The sequence below is a fragment of the Thermobia domestica genome, chromosome 4 (assembly GCF_964235325.1).
Source record: "Thermobia domestica chromosome 4, izTheDome1.hap1.1, whole genome shotgun sequence".
NCBI lineage: Eukaryota > Metazoa > Arthropoda > Insecta > Zygentoma > Lepismatidae > Thermobia > Thermobia domestica.
This window is the reverse complement of record NC_137457.1, coordinates 98,353,457-98,377,131: the sequence shown is the minus strand read 5'-3', so window position 1 is coordinate 98,377,131 and position 23,675 is coordinate 98,353,457. Positions and strand designations below refer to the sequence as shown.

The following is a 23,675-nucleotide window of genomic DNA, read 5'->3' as shown; positions in this document are numbered from 1 at the left end:
AAGCATAAAGGATAGCGAGGTCGATTCCCGCTCGAGTCAATTTGTGTTTGCTTTTAGAACTAAAGTAGTCATTTATACCGCAAGTAAAATATTAATTCACCAAATGTTTATATGCATGAAACAATAGGAATTTTTAAATCGGTTGTAAAACTTTTCAATGTTTTATGTGAACTAGATACAAATATAACCTATTTCGTAAAGTCGTTAAATGAAAAATGTTCTTGGCGATTCGTGTCTATATCTGTGGACAGAGTGCGAATTGCAAGGATGATAATTCGGACATCTCTTTTGGCTATATCATTCATCCAGTATTCTCTAGCGGATTTCCCCTCATCCCCCTTGCAATTCGCAAATTGTTGGAAGATATAGACACGAAACTTTGGACACAACGACTGTGGTAAATGTAATACAGCTAGTGATATCAATATATTTATGAAATAGGTTATATTTTCTATCTAGTTTACATAAAACGTTGAACAGTTTTATAACTGATTTGAAAATAACTCTCGTTTAGAATATATGAACATATAGGTAATTAACATTGTAGTTATAAATGACTACTTTATTGGAAAAAAGCAAAAACAAGTTGACTCGAGCGGGAATCGAACGTTGTACCCTTTACATGCGAGTCTTGAATGATCAACACTCTGCCACACCGCCAAGTGATAATTTTATTCTCGTACAATATATACGGCAAGTGGAAACTTTAAGACGCTTTTTGTAGGCTATTTCTGGCTATTGCGCTCTCCCAGTTTAAATGTGCACTACTACCTCGTGAAAGATGGCCCCTAAGTTCATTTAACAAAGCCTGCCCTGTCTTGTTAGATATCCTCATCTCAGGTAAGTAAATAGATACAAATGCAAAAGAAGAAGAAGAAGAAAATGGAGATCCTAAAAGTAAAATGTAGACAAATTCACCACTCTTCAGAGGGTGCTATATACAATGGCTGGATTGCAGTGGGTGTCGTCCTGTTGACCCACGGCCCACGATCTACTTCATCTCTGGTGAGAGGCGTGCAATTCAGCATGGGCGAGACAATATAGGCTTTGTTAAATCCGTGACGAGTCGAGACAAAGCGTCTGTCTTGTTTCGTTTTCATTGCGAGACATGACAGGTACTGGTCTGGACTCGTCGCGTTTTAAATGCGTAGAAAGCATTCTACTCTTGCCCATTTATCAATTCTAACTTGCAAACTTTGTAACATTTCGAAGCCGCATTGCTTCTAATTTTACTCTATTATTTTGAGATTTCTGAAAGAAAATTAGACGAAAGGAGACTAGATAACAATTTGTTTCGTTTCGGAAACACGAGATACCCGGGGCGGATCTAGAAGGTAAAAACTGGGGGCTGCCTGAATTTAGACTATGATAAAATATATCATGAAATTACTATAAATTTTCAAAACTATATAAATAATAGTTTAAATTATTATCGTTAATCTGAAAGTGGGGAGACCTAGGCCCCCCGCCTCCGAGCTTGATCTGCCACTGCACAAGACGAAACACAGGCTTTTTCTCGCCTCTCTAAACCGAGGCATTTTCACATGAGGATTCGAAACAGGCAACCATGTTGTGACTAGCGCATCACAACCATTCCTTATATAAAATTCTGTTTTCACATCATTATCCAGTTATTTCTCGAAATCTTTCCTCGGATCATCTTTTTTTCATTGACCATCATTGTTTCATTCACTAACTCGTGTTCATAATTGTAATTTAAAAATCATTCTATTTTCTACAGTTTTCATTCCTTGGTCAGTCTGCGGTTTTCGTTCTACTACCTGTGAAGTGGAATTAACACATGATAGGTTATAATGGTGTTGTGAATGTCTGTTACGTGTCTAATTGTTTGAAAACAGTGTATATTCAGACAATAGATATTATATGAGGATAATTGCATTCATCTATTACTACTTAACTGTCTATGTATGGTATATCTATAAGTGTAGTGTTCTACGTTTCCCTTCGTAGAACGAAGTTGTTTGAAGGCTCTGGATTAAGTGTAATGGAATTGTATAATAGTCTAAGCATGTAACTTTGACGGGGAAATGGAAGTTAGAACTACAGCATGAAGTGTGGAAAGAGGGATCTTTCTCTTTTCTCTCTTGAATTGTCTGTAATGTATTGCTTGTTCCGTTCATTGTATTGCTATCGCTGCTTCCTTCAGGCGTTATTCAGCATGCCTCAGTGGCTAGCCTCTGCATAGCAAAAATCACGAGTGTAATGTGTATGATTCACTGTGTAACGCAGTTTTGCAATAGCTTCAATTTGTCGTTAACAAATATAGTGTTTTTGCTGTCTTGAGTAGCAATAATACTGGTTGTGGAAAAAAAACTGAATACGAATCTGCTAAAAGTCTACTTATATAGTTTAATATTGTAGTCTCAATATGGTCCCTCATCTCAAAACTTGTGATTGTTTTCACAGGACACATTTGGGGAGAGGGGAGTTGTATAAATCACAATATTTTGGCATTCGGGATATTAGTGATATGTTGTTCGGATCTTGGAACCTTAAGTGATAACGCTTGCAATTATTACTTTGTTGTTTTATGGCTGTTTATATTCGGCATTCTTATTATGTAAGTGTCCATTTGTCATCTCGTTGATTTGAATGCAAGCACCACACTCTCAGTTCCGGGACCATCTCTCTTTTGTCTCTCTCTCTCTCTCTCTGCAATACGCACATTTCTGAAGAAATTTGCCTATCGTAGAGACTCACATGGGCGAAATTTGGGAACATTTCTAGTTTATCCGGTAACCACACTCTGATACAACCCCTGATTAAAGATACTTGCTTTCTCATTTTCAGGGTCTCACTTCTCTAATAAATTTCATTAAAATTTTTAACTCGTTTGCACTTAACATATTAAACGGGTAATACGCTCTCTTTTACCACATTTCATGTGCAGTATGCATTATTTGAAGAAAATAATAAAATATACTACCTGGAGCAGAATCGAACCGCCGTTCTTTGGATTTCTAATCTTGCGCCTTAACCACTACACCAAGATCGTTGCTTGGTAAACGCTTAGTTGTTGGCATATTTGTTGTATTTGTATTTTATGTTCCCACTTCGACAATTTATATTCTTATTTCTCCGTTTAGCTGTGGTTTCTCGCTTTCTCTTTCGGTGTCGCCTTTTATTTACACTATGCACTATTCGTAGCTTTAGGCCCTCTGCAATGTCTTATTCAGATTAGACATATCTTCTTGTCCCTCATTAAACATTTGTTTGATTTAATTCTCATACTCTTCATGGATGGAGCGCATGAATGCCAGACTCAAAAAAAGAGGTGTACATTTACTTTCCTGACAGATAATACAAACTAAACTGTTAATAATGGGAATGATATGATTACTTCGACATAAGTAACAAGTACAAGATATCACAGATAAATAACAAAATAATTCCTGTAATAAAGGTTGAGATTAAAATCGCTATTACAGAAGAGTTTTTTGATATAAGAAGTATGATGTTCTATATAAAATCACCAGAAATGGATAAACGGATCTAACAGACAAAGATTTTAAAGGCAAGTTCGATAAGAAAATATATTGATAAAAAGCGAAAAGTATTAAGAAAAGTGTTGTGTATGAAGAACTACATTTAGTGAATGTAAAGACTGTTTATTCACTAAAGAAAGATGAGGAAGATGAATTTAATTAGAATTTATAAGCATAATATACAGAATAGAAGTAAATAAGTTAGCATTAAGTTGTAAAGATGATAAACAATGTGTTTTAAAAGATGGAATAAATACTCTGAAATGGGAACCTTATAATATAGAAGAGTTGTATATGTAGTTGTAGATGTATATATAAGTATACTTTATGGGTTCAAGTATAAAGTTATGCACTATAACTTAGTAAAGTACTACGGTCAATGAGGGATGCGCTAGAAGTTATAGTACACTATGGTCAGTGAGGGTTGCATTGGAGGGTGTGCTAGAAGTAACTTTCTACTGCTTACAATACTACTGATTTATAATACTATTTATTTCCTCCCTTCTTGAAGCGGAGTTGTGGAAATACATATTGCTGACCAATAGATTATCCAGCATTAGCATGAACTTGAAACGAATGCATTATCTGCAGTGAGTGGAGACGTACTCAAAATCTTCCTTTTGAAACAAATTTTAAAACACTTCTTTCTTCATTATTCGGAACATCTCGTCATTTTGACTAATTTATATATTTTACTCCGAATGGAGGGAGGCGCGTACCCCATTTCACATTTTTGATCCCTACTGGGTGATACCCTATCAAGTGTTACTGCAACATTTAAATAGCTGGCTGCCTAGTCAAAGTTTTGCATAATGATTAAGAGTGTTCCACGCCAACCCGAAAATAAGACGAAAATTAGTCCGGTTTGAAACCTAGTGGAAACATATAAAAATATCTTGTGCTCCCTAATTATTTCAAGAAATATAAGAAATGACATAATTCTACCTCTAAGCTATAAAAGCAGCGGAGAAAAATTTTCGCTCTTTCCGTCACAACCACACTGATTAAAATTATAACCCTCCATACTAAAGTAATCATTCATAATTAAATGTTTTACAATTTTGAAAAAAACATATAAAAGAATTTCTTTCGAGAGCACTCCTTCTCAACTCAGTGTAAGAAATATATTTTACGGGATAAAATCATGTAAAAATGTGTATTGATATATATAATCTAGTGGCTGAAATGCCTGGAGCAGGGGCGGGTATGAGTAAATCGATGATGAATTAATCCAAGGTCCAGTAAAACTAATTATGCCATTGCAATATTTAAATTTTGTTGCATAGCTAATATCATCTGTTGTGTTTATAGGAACATTGAACTAGGAAAATATATATAATATGCCATGTAATGAGCTATTCTTAAATGTGTTGTACAAAAATATCGTTTGAAAAGAGTTTCAATATTTCCATTAAGTCATTCCATATACCAGTCAATAATGCGGACATACCGTTTTCTATACAGTGGCTACCACCTGTTTCTGATACTCTCCAAAGTAGCAGAAATTTATATCATAACATTACACTAATTGCTTCTAATTTGAATTATTCCAATGAATGTCTGCTAAAACCTAAGTATACGAAAATACTGTCTCTGTACAAAGCAGAGGCAAGAAATACCATTGGTGTTTTACAAAAGATATCGGGATACAACAAAATATTAGAAGTACAATACTAACTGTCAGATATATCATAAAAATATTAGTAGTTTGATCATGTTTGAGTAAGTTTTAGAAGCTTACTCATATATTAAGGTGAACAAAATATCGTTATAAATGGTAAATTATTATTATTATTATTATTATTATTATTATTATTATTATTATTATTATTATTACTATTATTACTAGTAGTAGTAAATTAGACACAGTTACTGGAGTGGAAGAAAAGGAACATAACTTGTAATAAAATTTGCTTCAACTGGTACACACTACATTTGACTACAAAAAGTCCTTTTCAAGGCACTTTAAATTTACTATTTTTTCCTACACTCTTGTAAGAATGACTAAATAGTTTTGTATTACCGTTGTTAATTCAAATAGCTATAAAACAGGAAATAAATCAACCTAAGTTATAAATTAATAATCTGAGTGAACCCACCCGAAAATATTGACGTTCTATTTTTGAGTCATATAATTGCAATAAAATACGAATATAGAGCAGGTGCTATCTTTTATATTAACATATAGTTAATAGTTAATAGTTAATAGTTTTATATTAACAGAGATAACTGTAAATAATTGTCATAAAATTTGATATCAGTTGCATAATATTTTTTCCAATATAAAATTCAAAGTATACGAGTTAAAATACAAAGTGTTAATGTTATTTACCGATGTACGGCCCCAACCGGTCAGGTATAATAGAGTCCCATCCTCTAATTCGTCTGCTGGTGTAGGTAATATAACAGGTTGAACATCTTCATTGAATTCCAATGGCTCCGTTAACTGAAATGTATTTAATTTTATATATACATATAATTGATATATAACACATATATCACACACAATATATATATATATATATTAACATTTAATGCCATAGTTATTTTAGATATATCTGACGTAGACAAAAATTGTGCTCAAGGTCTCTTAATACGTCAATGAACTAATGCGCTGCAAGTTTTAATAACTTAATTCAAAAATCAGGGGGTGTTAAGATACGTGTTAGAATCAAATTTTCTATGAATAATGCATAGAGTAACTGAACTGATAAACATAAAAAAGATTGAAGTGAGGTGTTCAAAAGCCTGTGGAAAGACATTTCACTGAATTTCTCAATAAATTTGTCTCTGGAACACATTTTACAATATCAAATAGCAACTTAGGTCGACACATACCTCAATCTTGATATCTTGGAAATAAAATATATTTAGTATAAAATAATTTTTCAATTTGGGGATAATTTACAGATGGACATCATAAATTGTTTTTTTAGACTTAAGCATACGCTGTCCTCAATAGGAAGGCGGTAGATAGGTGATAGGTCAATGTAATATATTTGAATTCCATACTGATAACATAAGAAACAATAGATTCATTTTTTCTTTTTTTGTAAAAGAACACATGACTGGTTTGTCAAACACGAAATTAGCAACAATATTTTATTTGCTACGCTTAGATACAAGTTATGTGAGATATTTGCACCTATTAGGCTGTTGCTTACACTTGGTGTGTTATAAGGAAATGTACGTTTTGGATAAACTGTACTGTACAGTGTAGTTTTTCACATTTTTCTGACAACTTGGTTTCCCTGGTATGTGTTCTTTTTACTGAAAAAAATAAAAGAAATAATAGTGTATACGGAAGGAAGCTCCTAGGTGAATGTCATTATCAGATTTAGTCTCTTCATTTTTCTCATCCTGATGGACATAATTCTGTAACTTGCAACAATTACATTTCATGCAGCATCTCTACTGCAATAGATGAACATGCAGGTTGAAAATTCGAAAACCCTCACTAGCCGTATTTGGGGTTGAATATAAAATAAATTCTAACAACACATCCAAGGAAAAAGTAAGTAGAATTGGTCAACAATGCTTTACCGCTAGCTATACCCAGTGTATAACCTCCACGCCGAATGGAATGTAACGCTTTCCTCAGCCAACACAATACTGAACTGGCATGTTTTACGCATGCAAGCAGCAACATCATTATACTTCATCCACATGTTTCCCAGGAAGAATGTAGATCTCGGACAAATGCCGTGTACGTATAACTAGTAGGATTCCCGACTAAGAAATACAGTCCAATGTCATGGTCAAACAGAATAGTACGCTTCAAATTTAAAGAGTATCTTGTCTCATTCGGAAGTAGGACTTAAAAATGTCTATAATGAATAATATTTATTTTCACCTATTATGTAATTTTAAAAGTTTCATCAGTGTTGAAAAATATATTGCATGATCTCTCTCTCCCTTTCTCTCTCTTACCTTTCATTCCAATCATCAAAAATATTACTCTCTAGTTTGTGAATTGCTTAAAGAGAGTTAATTATGTATTTTGATAAATCCTCAATTCAATTTTCGTCAAATATATCACTGTAGGATTATTTACTACGTTCATTTTGTAACTGAGTTTTCTAGAACTTACATGATAGTTTACATTTCAAACTGAAAACTGTCCTGTTTCTCGTTCTGCCTTTATCCAGTGTGATCGCGATTAGAAAATCGTCCCACGATGGTACATTTCTGATAACAAAACATAGAGACCCAATCACAGACTAAGCCCAAAATGTGAGCCTTCTTCCATGAAAGTTCCATAAGATCTCCACAGATGAAATTGCAGTTTTTTACTAATTTTATATAGACACTATCAGCAAAGCATGCATATAGTGCAGGGACACGGGGAATATAACATTGCTCCTCTATCTGTATATGTGCTATCCTTTTTACCTGGTTACGGCTTGGTGGAGTTAAATTTTGTCAATTATTAAATGTGCAATGGAAGTCATTCTTTCACTTGTGTATAAATGAAAAATCCTCTTTATTTATTGTCTAGTTCACGTGCTACACTGAATTTTCAGAATTAACTTCATAACTGTACTTCAAAAGCGTACATCTATTCATATTCATGAATGAATTCGAAACACTAAGTATTAGAGATCACTTAGTTCGTATGGGAACGAATTGTTGCAGTATCCGCGTCAGCGTGAATTGAACTAATAGTGACTGCAACAATTGCTTGAAGACTAACTCTGTGGTTGGGAAAACATGCTATGCCAATTGGAATTTAGTAAAACTTATTTATGTCGTTCACATTCCCAGTATAGTGATACTAAACATATTACTGATGAAGGGTGCTTTACTGATCATTTTGTCTCACTCGCACGGTTCGCAAATTGACTGTTACTCATATCATCAGATAATTTTTTTTACTATTTATGGATCGTTTTTTGTGAGTTATTCCGGTCAAATCCAGAACTGTGGCTAATGCATCTTTCAGGATCACTTTGTTGAAAACTGTCCCGAGAAGAGAGGTCACCTGTACTCAGCTCTATTTCTTTGTATCAATATGTGTGTATGCCATACAACTTAACAGTTGAAAAATCAGCTCCACATGCCGATTGCTAGAACGCATTTCATATGCTCCATAAGGATACGAACACATGCACATCGTCCACTACACCACCACTTGTAGTTTTGAATGTCGTCCTCACGAAATTCGTCTCGCCTGTACTTCAACTGATGAAATGTCATATAATATGGAAGTATCACCTACCTCCAATTCTAAAGCTTCATGTCAAATTTCCACTTCCAGCGAAAGACTAGTCACATCTACTGTAATCGGAGGTACGAGAGAGTAATATAATCGAGGTTCATGGATTCTCAAGTATTCACTCTTCAAGTGTTCAACTCGAAGTTCATTCCGTAGTTACCACTCTTTTGGAATACACTACAAATGATTCCCTACTTCATTTCAACCTCAGCATAGCATCATGCGAAAACCACAATTTAATCCAATCTCAGCTCAACAATGGTGAAGTGGCTAAGTTCCTAAGAATAAGCTAAGTAGAAAAGTTCCAATTGGCAAGAACGACAGAAAAACACGATCTGCTAGCGAGAATGCTAGTTAACATTTATTTACATTGTTTATATTCTTCAAATATTGAATTGTTTCTCACGTTTTACAAATATTCTTGTTCCCGCATTGCATTGCGTTCTTGTATCCAGGATATATATTTTTGTAATTTACCTTCCGTGTCAAATTACGCGCACTACGAGATTTTATAAAATGGAGAAATTTATATTTTGTTTGACCGAGGAACATTCCATGTTATTCCTTTGTTTCACACTTCATTAAAATTGTTTAATTGCTCTTGTCATCTATCATAGTGATGTACACTTCCAAGAAATTCTTAAAATGCTTACTGAACGTATCACCACAGGAACATTTCGAAGTATTAGCCCCTTCCTGGTTAAGCGGTTAGCGTACGCGCTTTTAGCCAGAAAGACACGGGTTCGATTCCCTACTGCAGTTTTGTGATCCGGATTTCGCATTAATCATTTTATCTATGTCTTATATAGTTTCCGTGATGAAAGAGACGTACACTCAAACTCAACTTAACTAATCTGTGCAGAACACATGCCTGTGCAGACCCTATGCTTTATTCGGGTATAATTATCCGAGGAAGCACAATACTTTAATCCTGAGCGTGCTCGATTTTTACATAATGCTTCCTCTCTTCGTATTATAAAAGAAGACTTCAGTGATGTTTCAGCACCAATCAATATGTCTTCACGTTGTATCTTCTCTGGCAGTCTGTCTAATTTAATTGCTACTTATGATCTTATGGATGTGTAAAGACACTTACTTATTAAAACGCCTGACCATACGTTCTTTACAGGGATAACTCCTTAAAAAGGTATACATTCTATATCAGTCACTCTCTTATACATCAGGTATAACAGATGCTATTGTTCCAGTCTCCTTTATTGATCATTATTCTATACTCATGACCATCAAACTTCCAGCCCAAAAGCTTAAGAAAGGTAGTAGAATGTTGTATTTTAATTCCTAAATTTTACATGAACTCGAATTGGATATCTGATACATGTGAAATGGGAAGCCTTCCCTTACATGCAAAAAATACAAAACTGTTCTCTTGTAGAGTTATGACAAAATCATGGTATTCCAACACAATATTTCGTAGCAAAGTAATATTGTCGAACATGAAATGCCAATCGTCATCTCCAATATTACTGCTATACTGATTTATTGAGAGATTATAGGATAAAGCATCATGGTGCTCAAATACGGAGTAGTAATATGCTCAGTTGCTTTAACTTTGGACTTTTCTCCCGGGCTTTGCGGCGTCATAGGTCAAAGGTGAAACCCCTTGGACCGTGGAGAATGACCGAGGAGTACATGGAGCCAACCATCTAGATTTTGGCAGGGGTACTTTGGCACAACCCTTAATTTTTTCAGCGATACATAGGACCACCCCTTAAAATTTGGAAATTGCCAAATCTAATAATTTGGTATGGTAGTCTAAGATCAGGGTATGTACCTCTATAAGTATTTGGTTCCTCCAGTTCGTTCCCTTGCATGGGCAAAATTTGCCATAAACTAAAATTTCCAATGCTTTGGCCTAATTTGTCCCCTTTGGTGAAGTCTTGTAACATTAAATGGTTGTATGGGCATGTATAGGGTCTATCAGCTGTTATAGGGTCCATATTGGTGCAACCTTCTTAAAATTTGGGAGCGATATATTGGCTCACTTCTGAAATTTTAGAAATTGTTCAATTTAAGCATTTGCAGGAGGCTAATATGTATTAATGTAAATTTGGGTGGTCCACCTCGTTCCCTTTTACGGTTGAAAAATTGCTAAAATATAAACGGAAGCAACACGTTGTACCATTCGTTTATTGAACCATTTTTTCCTTTGATGAGGTCTTATTACCTTATATGGTTATATAGATTATACAAGTGTGTATTCTCTTTCTTAAGACATAGGTGCATTGAAAATTTGGAAGAGGTAGAATGGCTCACCCTTAAATTTTGGAAATTGAGCAATTTAAAAATTGGGTATAATAGTATACGATCTTAATATCTCACAGTATAACTTCTGGTTGAGCACCTTGTTCCATTTTACTGTTAAAAACTTGCCAAAACATCTAATTCCCGAGGTTATTGACTCCCGTAATTATATTTGGTAACTACAAGATATAATTATATGATTAATTCTAAGATTTATGCATATCGAGAGAGGTATTTAGGGCCATTCTATAAATTTGGGAATTGTGATAAACAAAATGTTAGTATAAGGCGCGAAGTTTGAATGTTCAATACCTGATTAATATGACACAATACTTTCCATTTTAGTCACAACTTATAGTCTAATATCTTTTTGGTGGTTTATTTTTATATTGAGCTTTAGAAACTTGATCGTTAACCTTATTGAATATTGGAATTGTAGTTATGACTCATAGTTTAAATGCAATACACGATACTTTATATGCTACAACACTTAGAAATTTAGTCACAACTCACTGTCTAAAATGATTCAATTTGATTGGCTGATCCGTATCTATCATGCAATCTGACTTTCAAATCTTTGCGATTTCCTTCATCACTTTCTTTCGTGAAATTTGATTTGATGATGATTTTAAAATCTTTGCTGCATTCAGTTTTAAGTTTTGTTTAAAATTTATCGATTACTATTTAAAAATCTTAGTTTGATTATTTTCGTTCAACATTTTGCACGCACTGATAAACATGATCAACACCGTTTATTTGTTAATCGAATAGTTAAAAACCCGATAAAGTTTGACTGTTAACCGTGAAATGTAAAATTATTTTAGTTGAAACTTTTTAAAAAGAATAATTTCATTTCAAAATTTTGTTACTAAAATTTTTGTTTTATCATTTTGTTTTAATTTTTTGTTTCAAAATTTGTTTTTTGAAAATTTTTTGTTAGAAACTTTTGTTTGAGAAATTGTTTTGTTTGAACGCTAAACATTCAAACTTCGCGCCTCATAATAATATCATGTTTATCACAATTCCCAGATTAAAAGAATGGTCCTACGTACCTCACCCGATATACGTAAGTCTTACAATTAACCATATAATTATATGTTGTGAGTTCATTGAGCTCCATCAATTGTTTACCTTAGAAAGAAATAAGTAGAACCAACTTTATCTAGAGGGGGTTTGTTTCATAATTCCCACGAATTTTGAAAAGGAATCTCTGTACACTACCTTATCAATGTCAATAACACCTTCCACTTGCTTCATCTTATTGCTTACGTTTATGTTTTGACCCATAGGCAGGGATAAGCAAGAGAATGACGTAATTTAATTCTGACAATTCTCAAATTTAAGCAAAGCTATCCTATAAAGTTTAAGTGGAACGTATCAGTGCACCAATGTCCTGGATCGCTAATCACACAATAGGTCAATAACTGCCCATGTGACCATAGTAATATTTGACAATAATTTACCTAAAGGATGATATACCAGCCAATTTTTATATTCATATTCATAGAAAAATTATCAATAATTGATTTGACAATAAGAGATGTAACCCTAACAAAACTCATGATTGGTGCACAAATATAACTGTGTCTTATGAAAAAAGTAATAAATCCTTTTCTCATTCAATAACAAAGCCGTATCAAAGAAGATGAAATAGGTAAATAACCTTCGAAATTTGATTAATCGAGCATAAGAGGGAGCAAAATAAACACTGATATTTACAGGATCGTGCTCGAGAATGCCAAAAAAGATGGGATTACTTGGCGGAAGATTTGTTACTAGATATATGACTTCATGTAACAAGATTTAATTAACTTTTGTTCTTTTTTGCAACTCACTTCATAATTTTATAAAAGAGTACGTATAACTACATTTTTAAACCCATATTAATACAGTAGAACCTACGCAAAAACTCTTGAACTTCTTGCACGCAGAGGGTCAGTATAAACACATTTTCTAAACCCTTATTTAGCAGAGGAGATATTAAACAGAGTCCAGGCTATGACATAGTTTTCTAACCACATTTTTTCACCGCAACACAGAATGCATAAACATACGGCATATTTTTTCCACCCTTGTTAACCGTAGCAGAAATTACACTCAGTCAAGGTTTCTTGCCCTACTTCACCTTGTTTTTATAACAAGCAACGTGAACAGGGCACATTTTGGAGAAACTCATATTAACATATCAGGGATTGTACGTTAGTAATTATCTTTTTTAAAAAAAATATGAAAACTACGAGCACATTTTAAACCATATTTAACATAAAAGAAACTGGGTTGCAAGCAGGGAATATGCAAGAGTATGAACAGTTTCTAAACCCAATTTAACATAACAAGGATTCTAGGAACACTTTCTAAAACCCCTATTTGAACCCAAAAAATATACCAGTGCACGATAACAGAGATTCCGTAAAATGGTATAAATACCGTTCGCAGCTCGTAAGTGGCAAAATATATTGCGTTAATGTTTACATCCTTGATATGCGGACATAGAAAATACCTCTAAATTAAAGGTTAAATATTCAAATTCACGTAGTTCAAACACGGTGAAAAATACAGAGATCTTGTTTTTACATTTGGTATAAGAGCATTTGATAGTACCTCCAACTCAAAAGTTAGGCATTTCACCTGCTGTAACTCGTAAAAAAACGAAACATATTGAGACAATTTTTATTATCAAATTTGGTATGAGAACGACCTCCAAGACAAAATCAAATATTTAACGCTGTCTGTTTTCATATTCGCCAAGAAGATATTGAGTACTATATGCTGGAAAACTGTGGCAACCGGATCAAAATTCAGACTTTTAATCTTAAACGTCAATGTAACAAAATATAAAAAATTATATTTGCAGCTTCGGGATAAGAGCAACTAATAGTTTATGTGAAGAATAGCTCTGACCTGTAGGTCAAAGATGATTTATTTGCGATGTATAACTCGTACACTGTAAAAAATATTGAAATTCAGTTTTCGAACTTACCAATGTAACATCAACTATAGTAGTAAGGGTCCTCTTATAACAAGCAGACGTCAGCAAATTTTCCCTCGTGTTAAGCAACGCTTCCAGTCACGCTGAGCATGGCCACACCCCTTAGCCCCCGCACTTTTCCCTTAGGTTCCCAACAACCACCACCGCCTTTCCCTAGTTCCACCCCTTCCTATCATGTGGTATCATAGCCGCACCTCCTCCCACAGCACTTCGTCGTTAACCCAAGCACTATGCTGATTGGTTCATAGGAGTCACGTTTCACATTACTATTAAGTTCTTGGTTTCTTATTGTGTGATAGTAACAATACTTCCATTAAACCCACCCTAGGTTTGTTGAACTTCCATTAGCCTTCCTAGGTTGATTTATTGATAACACCTTTAAGCACGTGCCATTCTAGGTCACATGGTTCTAAGCCTGTGTTATACCCAATCAACTCAGGCAGATGATCTGAAGCGTTCCTCAACTCCCACATTTTCAAAGAGAACATAGTAGACACGTGGAAATCTTGTTATACCTTTATTATATCTAGATCTATGTTTATTATACCTGCACTATGTGATCAAAAGTATGCGAACACTCCAAAAAGTATACGTTTTTCATATTTTGTGCATTTTGCTGCTATCTACTGCCAGGTACTCATTATCAGCAATTTCAATAGTCATTAGACATCGTGAGAAAGCACAATGCGACGTTCCATGGAACTCACGGACTTCGAACGTGGTCAGGTGATTTGGTGTCACTTGTGTCAGAAGTTTGTACGCGAGATTTTCACACTCCTAAACATCCCTAGGTCCACTGTTCTGATGTGATAGTGAAGTGCAAACGTGAAGATACACTTACAGCGCAAACGCGTACAGGCCGACCTCGTCTGTTAACTGACATGGACTGCCAGCAGTTGAAGAGCTTCGTAAAATGTATTAGGCAGACATCTATCTAGACCATCACACAGGAATTCCAAACTGCATCAGGATCCACTCTAAGTACTATGACAGTTACGCGTGTGGTGATAACACTTGGATTTCAGTGTCGAGCGGCAGCTCATAGGCCACACATCACGCAGCTAAATGCAAAACGAGGTGTAAGGAGCGTAAACATTCAACGATTGAACAGTGGAAAAACGTTGCGTGGAGTGACGAATCAAGGTAAACAATGCGACGATCCTATGGCAGGGAGTAGGTATGGCAAATCACCGGTGAACGTTATCTGTCAGGCGAGTGTAATGCCAACAGTAAAATTCGGAGGCGGTGGTGTTATGGTGCGGTCGTGCTGCTCTTGGAGAGGTTTCTAATCTTTGTTGTTTTCCGTGGCACACTGACAGTGCAGATCTATATTCATGATTTAAACATATTTTTGCTTCCCACTGTTGAAGAGCAATTTGGGGATGGCTATTGCATATTTCAGCACTATCGAGCACCTATTAGTATTGCATGGCCTATGGCGGAGTGGTTACACGACCATAACATCCCTGTAATGGACTGACCTGCACAGATTCTTGACTTTAATCCTACAGAAAACCTTCGAATCTTCTGGAACTCCGACTTCGTGCCAGACCTCACGGACCTATATCGATACCTCTCCCCAGTTCATCACTCCGTGAAGAAAGGACTGCCTTTCCCCAAGAAACATTCCAGCACTTGATTGAAAGTGTGCCTGCGAGAATGAAAGCTTTCATCAAGGCTAAGGGTGGCCCAAAGCCATATTGAATTCCAGCATTACCGACGCCACATTTAGTCAGGTGTCCGGACACTTCTGTTCACATAATGTATGTTAAGCTTATTCAATAAAATATAACATTGTAAGGGAATTACGTAACAGATCATGTGAGTTGTCTTGGATAGTCTGTATTATGTTTCAGATATTCGTATATATCATGTGGTATATTTAGTAGAGTGTGTATACATGTATATGAGGTAAGGAAAACGAGATATTTACATCGTAAATACTGGATAATAATAATAAAAATATTACTATTTTTATTATTATTATTATTATTGAGATTAATAATAATAACAATAATAGTGCTTTAGAGTCATTTGTAATTAGCGTGCACGTCTTATTGGATTTCCTGTAGTAGCTGAAGTGACACGTTAAATTGTAAGTGCAATAATAGATAAAAATACAGATATCTTCCAGTTTTAAAGAAATGTAACTGATATTGAAAAGCAAACAAATGATACGTGTTTAAACATATTTGATCGTTCTCTGAAGATTATTTTGTATACGAAATGTGTGAATAAGTAGACCTGTCGCTTCTTGTACACAACAATAGAGCTATTGTTTGTTAATTACTGTGTACATCCATGTCAGGTGGGGCCCGACAATCCCTGGTTAACTCCCTTGGGAAGGAACATTTATTACCCTAACTATTAGGTCGTCAGACTGGTTCCTGGAAAAGGTTGACTGTTAGGAGGGCTGGTGTACTTCCTAGAAAAGGTTGAATGACGTACATCACGTGATTTTTAGGGGTCATTATATTATTATTATTTTAATTGGATCGTGTTTTTTAATCCATCGTTTTCATTTAAGAAAACTCAGCGTATGTGTTGGATTGTATGTTATATATATTCCATAGAAAAGCAATGCTGTGATAATATTAATTATTTTAGTTGGTTCGTTTTCATTAAAGAAAACTCGGGATATGGGTTGGATCGTATACATAGCATACTCAATGTTAAAATTGTTCAGAAGTACTAAGAGATCGGGAGGGAATAGTCTTTATTCATACGGGACACATTGTGGATTCTCCGTCTGACAGACGTCGTGTACGGATTACCTAGATAAACAGAGAAGCTGCTTCTCGTACATCTTTTTCTGGTGAATTCAAGTCCGTAACTGAAATTTTCGCGTGCTTTTGTAAACCGGTTGGGTGGGATTGTAAGATGGCGTTGCCTGGCAATGAAGTTACAGGTACGTGTTAAAACATGAAGACAAATACAGAAAACCTCGGGTAAACATCACAAAATGCCAAAAGAGTAATAAAAATAAGTTTCATGCTGCGGTAGGTGATCGTAAGGCATTGTCGGGGGAGAATACAAAGAAAATTAAGATTGCGGTAGGTAAACATGTTGAAGCATGTCCCTATACTAATTGACAATAGAAGAGGAGCCTGGCGCTATCAAAGGTGAACACTTGATTATATTGCGGGTATGAATATACTGAATATAGCGGGACATATATATAGAGAGAGATACCACATATCTCTGAGAGACGACTACCCTACGAATTTAACACTGAAGCAATATCTGATGCTGAAACAGAAATATGCGAATGAAGAATATGATTTTCATGCAGTAGAATCTCAAGTGCTAACAGTTTCACCAACCCGGCCATCATCTCCAGTTGCATTATCACGAACATTAAGATTTTGGGCATTAGATTGTAGTTGAAATAGTCAAAACGTGGACCGAGAATGTATAAAGAAGGCTTTCGAAAAATGGGATTTCAACGATCCATTAATATGCAAGGATTGTAGCAAAGGATCCCATCATGATTTTGGGCATGATTGTATGAATGTGCATCCAAAATCATTCGAAACCCGTGCTTGGAGTATTATAGAAAGTCCCAGTGTTCAAGAAGATGTGTTTTACCTCTATGCAAACACACATCGAATATTTACAAGAGAAAAATTCTGTGAATCGTATGCGGAAATATTAAGTGATACAAGCTATCTTCCGAAATTACTGGACATTTTCATAAGAAAATACAGGTGGAATCCGGATCTTCCAGATTGATGAAATGTTTTCGAATAGTGCTAGTGTTTCGGGTGTGTTATGTAGTGGTGAAAACATTAATGTGATTTGCGTATTAAAATCTATAAAAGTATACATGCATTACAGTAATTCAATTGAAATCATGGAATGTAAGTTAAATATTCCTCATAATTGTACTGATCTTCACAATACTGGAATATTTGGAACGAAATACTTATCTCTTGATAAAATTCTCAGTGGACATTCTGAAGCTTTTGAACAAGAACATAATGAAATCTTATTTATATGGTTTATGCGTAAAATTTTTCATCTTTTAAAAATTACAGAATTTGTTGGACAGATTATTCCGTTTTATATTCATCAATCTAATGAAGTTTAACCATGTGTAAATCAGTATATTATCGATATCCAAGATATTTGTTATTGCCTTAGGCGTTTCAGGATCTTGCTTTGTTTTTAATTGAACACAATATCCATAACGTGAAAAATAATAATAGAACATAATATATATATTTTAAATTATTATTATAGTTTGCAATATTTTGCATATCTGCTAAATCAATTTGGAATGTTTCATTTGGTGCACTACAATATTACTTTTTACGTTCAAAAAGTTTACGAGATGGTTCATGTAATGTATAAGCATCTTGAGAAGCTCAAAATATCTTAATTTTTTTAGATAACTTTGTTTTGCATTGTAATGTTTCTATACGTGATAAAGTATCAAGATTTTAATAATCATAATATATTTTTGACAATTTTATCATTTTACATACTATATTCCTTCGACTGTTTAGCTACTACTGGAGGTGATTTTCCTACTTTAACAATATGTTGTCTACTACCACTACTACTATTCACTTTTGACGCTGTTGTGCTAATAGGTGTACAAATAAATTCTTTAGAAACGTTTTACAATCATCTGATAAATTTTAAAATCATGAATATCAATAGGATTTTTTGAATATTGTCTTGTACGAACAATATCATTTACTAAATCTACAATATATGAACATGGTGTTGTTTTTCCATGAATACGTAATATGCCAGCATTATACCACTGATTTTTATCAGAAATTGTGAGCTGTTTTAATAATAGACTCTTTTTTATGAAGTACTTTCGGTACTGATTATAAAATGTCTAATCCAAATGGAAAAATAAAAGTATTGTTACCATGTTTGAAAGTTGATGAGGAGTTTTCTTCTTCTTCTTGAATGACAGGTAAAGTAATAGGCTTATGTGAAGACGAATATACTGTAAATAACGATGCAAACCTAGATGATATCATTTCCACTTTTGTTGTACACTAAGATCACCACGATTTAAAATGTTATTCATTTCTTCATCTAATCGAGACTGATGTCAGTCTATACATTTAAGATTCGATTGAATTTCATGTACATCATTTTCAGCAAAACTGTTTAATTATGACATTCTTTATGACATTTCAAGCGACTAAAAATAGTACTTCCTACTGCTTCAAGAAGTGGTCCCAAGATTAATACTAGAAGCGCATCACCTTTTTAAAGTAAGCTGAACTGCAGTAAACAGCTGAGGTAGATCACGCAAGATATTTTTATAATTATATAAACGTTGCTTCCGACGAGAATTTAAAGGAATATTTCCTTTTATTGTGTTTTTAGCTACTTAAGAAATTGTTCTTATGAAATTCAATGAAGCATTTTGTAATTTTCTTCGTTTTGAATTCTTGCATTTGCACAGACCACGGAGCGTGTCGTATTGTTGGTTCACCTTCATCATCTTGATGTAAACTCAACAATAATTTCTGTATTTGTGTCTTTTACGTTAGTGTATACACACGTGATTTCATTTAAAATTATTTGTATGTATTCGCAATGCATCTTTGCTTTTCTGTGTGAAGTCAAATAATAAATAAGCGTGAGGCTCGCGTGTTACTTCGTAGATAACTTTCACGATTTTTATTATACCGAGGCGTAATTGCCTTCCTAAATACTGTATTTGTAATTTATCACGTGGATTTTTAAATACTAATGTGTATTTAAACTAATATCTCGTCCATGTTTTTCTTTTGGAAATAAATTTTGAATAACAAAAATTAGCATTAACTTTTTTATGCTGCCCATACTTTCTAAATAAATTAGCAACATCATCATTAGTTTCTGACATTTAATCGTCAAGTAATGAATTTTCTTTAATTTCATGTTAGTAATGAATTTTCTTTGATTTCCAAATTATTCACGTCAGGTATTCCCTCTACAAAACGCACTTTTGCATTTCAATCTAATTTTTGTATAACTGCGTCATAACAACAATCAATATAATTAAGCTTTATACTAAACGTTTGATCACGTTCATTACATAAACGATTTACAAAATAAGATTTACAATCCATGGGAGAAACATCGATTAAAATAGTAGATTGATTGTCAAATTTTAACATCTTGTAATCAAATGAATGCTTACAATATAGACTTTGCTTTATATTCGCACACTCACACTCACACATTGAACACCGAGCTTCGAGAAGAAGCGACCCAATAAATTAATAAATAAATGAGTTTGATCAGCAAACGATTCAATAAATAAATAAATGAGTATCCATTGCATATAATACAACAAAAAAATTAAATTAAAAATAAATTAAGAAAAATAAATTAAGAATGAATAAATGTGAAGGGTTCACAGCACGAAACGAGACATTCATACAAGTGACATTCACTCATTATAACCGTAACGTACACTTGGTTATTCGTCAATCACGTCTAGTTGGTCAATATGTTTTCGTTTTTTATTGACCTCATGGTTAGCATATCTTTGTCTTTCTACAGCTAAAGATACGTAACCCTGCTCTACACATAATGTTATTTGGATTTTTTATTACGGTGGACTCTAATTGTCAAGACACTAATTTATAAAAGCTGTCAAAATTAATTTTCTGAGGGCCTATTATTTAGTGTTATCCCCCTAATTTTGAATGTATGCCGAGCATCCTCTTGGTCATTTGTTAGAATAATAGCATAATTTTTGGCGCCTAAACAAATAACACTTGTAAACTCCCAACCTTCTGGAATTTAATTAGTCAGACCACCCTAATAATTTCCGAGCTTTAAGAAGGGTTCCACATTGTTTCTGTACGTACATGATACTGTCAGTGTCACAGTAGATTGCTCTGTCTGGTCCTACATTCGTCAGTAGTTCGTACAGTCTAAGTCTAGCCCACGAAGTATTACATGTCGCTAGTATCAAATTGGCACACTCTAACTCGACTTTTTCATTTTCAATGTCTCTGTACGTGAGAATGAGGTCATCATAAATTGTCACCACACTTTGAATTGCATATCTTGTCTTAGTCCAATAACTAAGAAACGTCACATCATCACTAACGATTACACTATGTGAAATGTTTGTACACTGCTCCCACTTTAAATATAATGAATTGAGGTATTCTTTCGCACATTTCCACAATCCCGGGATTATCTTAATGTTGTCATAATTTAATCGTATGCATTCGTGGGCATAATATTATTCGATATATTTCTGTTTGCCTTCCCCAGTGGTACAGTAAGCAGGAAAACCAGACGCCTCCTGCTTCACCTGAAAGAAGGAATTCACATAAGTCCCGAACAGCCTGCCTAAATTACCCTTTTCATGATCTAAGAGTTCAAATTCCCATATCTCATGTATATTGATTAATTTAAAACCTTTTTGAAAAGCAAGGCGTAACTGTGGAGTACAAAATATTTTCGTGAGAGCACACTCAGCATCACTATGTGTATAATGATTAGCGTTTTCTTCCATGCATGTGTAATGAACCTTTGGGGGCAAGATGGTACATTTTACTACAACTTGAATACTTCCCACATCTGGACACTTCGGCCACGTATGAATGTTAGGTGATTTAACCGGCATAGGTTTACGTGCCATTACCCAACGGTATAGACTTATTATATCGACACAGACAATTCGCTCATCACTCGCAGAATTGACGTAGGAATGAAAGACTTCCTTCCGACCAGTGTTTTAACAGTTCTTAATCAGACAGACCAGTACAACATTCTTCACCAAACCTCTGTCCTTCCTTTTCCGTTTTTACCTTATTCATCCAAGAACATCCCAATATTTCGTATAGGTATATTCCTATACTTCTCAGATTCATACGGTGGAGCATGGTTTGCTCATATCGTTTCTCCTTTTCTATTGTACGAGTCTTGAGCATCGTGCAGAACGGCGTCACAGGCAAAACGAAAAAAGCCTACAAGCATGGAAATTGTACCAATAAAACACGAAGGCAGAGTGAAGTCATTCGTGCCATTCATCGACTTTGTACTTACTAATATACTTTTCCTCACCTCTTCTAGCATGGTGGATTTCTATCCCTAATTGGTCTCCATATACATAATCCAGTACATAGCTTTCGTACTATACTTGGTAATATGATGAAAATTCAACACGGGAATAACAGAAATAGTATACTCCGCTAAGTGCAAAGTACGATATGTCCGCAAGGAAAGACTTGCAATGCTGGATGTAGTGATGAAACATTGCAAACCCTCCGTTTTCTCTACGATGATATCGCTAAATTTGATGAACGCTTTTGTTAGAATTCTAACGTCATTTTCACAATAAGCCAGCATATCCTTCTGCAGGTTAAACTCTTCTCCATTTTCCTTATGTCCTTGGCGCTTTCAGTTTTCTTTCTTCCGTGCTTCGCGCCTCAGGGCAGAAGCGGAGTGGAGGGACCGACATAATTTTCATTCTTTTCACTAGTAAACAAATATAAGCAATGTCCCTTCTCTAAAATTTGACTCAAGCCTAACGTGTTCCGAAATTTAAATAGTTTAACGCCAAGGAAAAGGAAAGAATCACTTAAGAAAATACGGTTATCTTTGCTATTATTAGTAATCTTTTGACCTTGGATGAGAACACTAGGAACAATGTGCTGGTCTTCTATTTGAGCATGTGCAATCCCTACTACTTTGAAAGGCAGGATGCTCTACTAATACGTAGTTGATAAAGGCTATCATTGTCTTAAAAGGAAACGAACGATTCCCATTATTGTCACCGCATGTTTTACAAGGCTATCGATGCCCTTGCCTATAGAGGTGTGACAAACGTGGTGACAACACACCAGTACAACTTCCTGTCCCCTTTCACCGCGCTCATTCGGTGCACGCAACGTCGTATCTATTCATAGGTGATGTACATATACCTCTTCGTTTGAACAGGACACTGACTCTGAAAAACACTTGTGGTTTGCATCAACATTTGCACGGCATATTGAACAAAAATATTCTCCACACATGTGATCTTACTTTCGCCCCTCTTATCAAAGATGAAACCATAATCGATGCAAACCTTTACATTATCACATACAGATCTAGCCCCTTTATTACGATTCACGTGATTCTCAAAACACACACACAGGAATTTTACACATGTGTTTACGTGTCCTTTCATCATAAGCTTCCAAACAATAATAACAATACTTCCGTGCCTTGAAGAAATTTCTAACGTTACGAATGGGCTCGAAATGACCAACAGTGTTACCTCGTTGATAGTGAATAAAATCTTATTTTCTGCAAGTTCTCCAGGGTAACGTAGCCTACAATATTTTCCCGGTTACTCATTTCATTCTCCTCATAAATCACGATTTGATACTCCCCTTTCAAATATGCTTGGAAAGCATTAACATCTTAAAAGCCATACCCTCCGTTACTTTGAACGTTAACTGCTGCCATCTCGCAGAGAACTGCTTTACGAGGCCATGTTTCCTGGTCTCTTGTTCTTAAATTACAGAAACTTTGGCTGCTTAATATATGTTTGGTAATACAATATACAATAACAATGCGAAGACAGTAAATATTATAATTTTCAACACGTATTAAACGTTTTTCCAAATAGTCTTGGTATTTTGAATATTTGTCAACGGCACTGGTTGTAGTTTTTTCCCTTACCATGCATTTTGTCGGGTGTATGGAATCGAAACAGTGTTTCTTGCCCCAAAAGGAA

The 23,675-nt window shown here is 34.7% G+C and overlaps 1 protein-coding gene across 1 annotated transcript in view; it reads right to left on the bottom strand.

The window, feature by feature from the left end:
* Nucleotides 1-23,675, bottom strand: part of LOC145683337 (trypsin-like) — an 883,540-nt gene that overhangs the window by 110,296 nt on the left and 749,569 nt on the right. Inside the window, exon 5 of the mRNA XM_081754680.1 lies at nucleotides 5,839-5,952. Coding sequence (XP_081610806.1) covers nucleotides 5,839-5,952 — 114 coding nt within the window. The remainder of the gene's footprint in view (nucleotides 1-5,838; nucleotides 5,953-23,675) is intronic.